The sequence below is a fragment of the Dendroctonus ponderosae genome, unplaced genomic scaffold (assembly GCF_020466585.1).
Source record: "Dendroctonus ponderosae isolate FM_Combo_2020 unplaced genomic scaffold, Dpon_F_20191213v2 Dpon_F_20191213_5, whole genome shotgun sequence".
NCBI lineage: Eukaryota > Metazoa > Arthropoda > Insecta > Coleoptera > Curculionidae > Dendroctonus > Dendroctonus ponderosae.
In genome coordinates this window covers 584,915-588,133 of record NW_026018715.1, presented here as the reverse complement: position 1 = coordinate 588,133, position 3,219 = coordinate 584,915, and the positions used below count along the sequence as shown (strand labels likewise).

General features: G+C 34.6%; 1 protein-coding gene across 1 annotated transcript in view; it reads left to right on the top strand.

Annotated features, from left to right (window-relative positions):
* The window catches only part of LOC109545068 (general transcription factor IIH subunit 2), a 16,370-nt gene that overhangs the window by 2,539 nt on the left and 10,612 nt on the right, over window positions 1–3,219 (top strand). The window contains exons 2-3 of the mRNA XM_019915559.2: window positions 1,466–1,667; window positions 2,521–2,823. Of these exons, the coding sequence (XP_019771118.1) occupies window positions 1,466–1,667; window positions 2,521–2,823 (505 nt within the window). The remainder of the gene's footprint in view (window positions 1–1,465; window positions 1,668–2,520; window positions 2,824–3,219) is intronic.

Below are 3,219 nucleotides of genomic sequence, written 5' to 3'. Positions count from 1 at the left end.
ATTTTTCTTTTTGAATGCTTAAGTATTCCAATAGGCTGCCAATCCAACGTGAGATTTTTTCAAAATAATGCTTAATAACAAAGTTGAAATTCGATCTTCAACTGTAAAAATTTTTCAATATTTTTTGGGTACTCCCCAAGGGAGCCTCTATAACGCCTTAAAAGGAATGACGCCAATTTTGAATCACCCTGTAGGAAAACTATATTTAGCAAGTGCCAGGTGGTGCCCGAATTGGGGGGTAAGCTTATTTGGGAAAAAATCGTTTCCTTCCCACAACTTCCTGAGGCCGTTAATTGATCGCCTTTTGTGACAAACAATTTGCGAACTTTTATTTAGTATTAAGTTTTGTTAAATTTCTTTCATTTGAAAATTTAATTTTCACATCCTAATTTTGTTCGCCGTTACGTTTTTATGTCTGCAACTTACGTTTCTTTTTAAATTGTCTCTTGTCATTGTTTTGCGTATATGCAGGGTGGTTTTTTAGTGCGATAGAGTCCATTATTTCCGTTGGTGTTGAACTTGCGAAAAATAGCTTCATATAAAAGTTGCTGACGCATATCTTATATGATACAGAGTGTCTCAGAAAAGCGAGGCAAGATCAAAGTGTAGTTTTTTAAATTTGCCTTCAGAGCGTTTTTGATCACTGTATATTTTTCCGACGTTTTAGGAAGTATCTTAGCTTGGTCATTCGCAAGTATTTTAAGTTGAAAGTCGTTTCCCGCTGTTTTCACCAGTAATTCACTTAATGGGTTAATAGCTTTACAACTCTAAACGAATAAAGGTGGAACTTTTGGTTTTATTTCTTCAACATGACACCATTGTTTAAACTTTCTTCTGTTAAATCCTCAAATCTGTTCTTAGTTGCTACAGCAGGTGGATTTAGCCAGTAGTCCTTTAGCTTACTTTGTTTGGTTGGTGTGTCGGTAGAATGCTCTGGGCTATCCCTTGCTCTCTTCTTACTGTCCCTTTCTTGCCATGGTTCTTCGGGATGCTTCTGTGCATTCTCATCCTCAATCAGATAAGAGCTCATATTCTCATTACAATTTTCAGTGTATCAAGTTGATGGCTATAACTTATTTTTGGATCACCCAGTATAAATTATTTTGGTATTAAAAAATCTCATTTTCACACAAAAATTGACGCGATCAAGTTTTTTTTCAAAAAACAGCCGACTGAATTTCTTTTTTTGTTTAACAAATTAAAACAAAATTTATTGGAAATGGGCGAACATAATTATTTTATTATTAGTGCTTATTTACATTTAAAACTGTCTAAACAACATTGAGCGTTGCATGTTGCGACTGAACAAAATTAGCACTTTGTGTGAAGATATTCCAATTTTTCACTTGCTTCTTTAACAAAGGGTTAGGAAAACTAATACTATAAACTATAATAGCTTACATCTCGATCTAGGTATATAATATATTATTTCTAGATCTTGCAATTATGTATACTCTTTGTGTAGGGAGGCTATTAAAGAAGATGATGATGGCTTTCTTGAGGCTTCTGTCGCAGTCATTATTTTACGGGCAAAACGGCGAAGGCAGGCTCAGAAAAAAGGCAACACCAAACTTGGTATGATGAGACACTTATTTCTTATTTTGGATTGCTCTGAGTCGATGTCCAGTCAAGATCTGAAGCCTACGCGAATGCTGTGCTCATTACGGGTAAGCAACTATTTTTAACAACTGAAATATTCAATTCTTTCAACAATTTTTTTTAGAATCTAAGTACTATTATTTTTTTCAGGATCATTCATTTTACAAAATTTGTTTAGTTGCGACCTTTAAAATATGTTAAAGAAAAGTCCGTTCTGGCGTTTCTATGTGAAATATTTATTGAACAAAATAAAAACAAGTTAGTGGCTGGCTACAAAGTTTAAACATAACATCAGTTAACGATCAACAGCCTGTGCTGACTGTTTTTCAAATGTTTACTTACATTTAACAAAATTGACTGTTAACAACATTTATGCACCAAACTCGTTGGTGGTTTTTAGCTCACTGACTTGACTGTCTTGACTGACTTAAACAAGTTAAAATTTAACACTAACATTAGCAACCCCTAAAACGTAATAAAACTCCTAGCTTAACTTACTAACAAAATGCACCTGCTTACAGGCCAGAAAATTGTATCCTACCAATTATGTTTTATTGCTCACACACTAGAACAATTGTTCAATTCGTGGGAAACAAGGGGCGGCTCTTCACGGTGTCACAAATAAAAGTTGAAAAGGGTTAAAAGTTCGGTGTCGTCTATCATTTCAATAGTTTTTTTTATCAAATTTGCATCACAAATTGATCTTTTGAACTCGTCGGTTGCGACTATAAACGCATCGCCCCAACGCTTCGATTGCGACTGAGGCCAGCACCGAGTCGCAGTCGCCGATCGCACCACCGACACCGTACCTTAATAGCTTTTGAAATGGGTAGCATGCAATATTTGCTATAAATCCATGTAAATTACTACTCAATTTCATTTTTGGGTTTTAATACTTGTTTGTTTACTTGTGATTTTTAGATTTTGGAAGGTTTCATAGAAGAATTTTTTGACCAAAATCCGATCAGCCAAATGGGTATTATACTGATGCAAAACAAGAGAGCTGAAAAAGTTTGCGAGTTAGGAGGCAACTTCCGAAAGCACATTAAATATCTTAGATCAATGTCAAAGACTAGTTTACTGGGAGAACCATCTTTACAAAATGGTTTAGAAGACGCGTTCTCTTCTTTAAAACTTGTACCGACACACGCCAGTAGAGAAGTTCTCGTTATCATGGGAAGCCTAACAACTTGTGATCCGACTGATATTAATACGACTATACAGGTATAGTATTTGCACGAACAGTGAATATTTTATATATTTTTGTGTAAAATATATGGTAATTATTTACAACACGATCTGATACCAGGATTGGCGCTTTGCAGATTACTTTACATGCCCTAACCTGTTTCTTTTACTACTACTATTTCTTTCATATCAGCAATATATGTTTTAGTGAAATCCTTTTTTAGATCTAAAAAAAAATGGGACAATTGAAATAATCAGAATGCAACGCAAGTAACGTAATTTAAGAAAAGTTACTATTTCAATAAAATCGCCTTAAGCCGAACGAGCTTCAAGCCGATTTTACTGTCACCGATTCGTTTTCTGAGCCGATTTGAAGGCAATAAAAATATCAACATCCCATGTTAACAACTTATGGAAAATTTTCTATCTAAG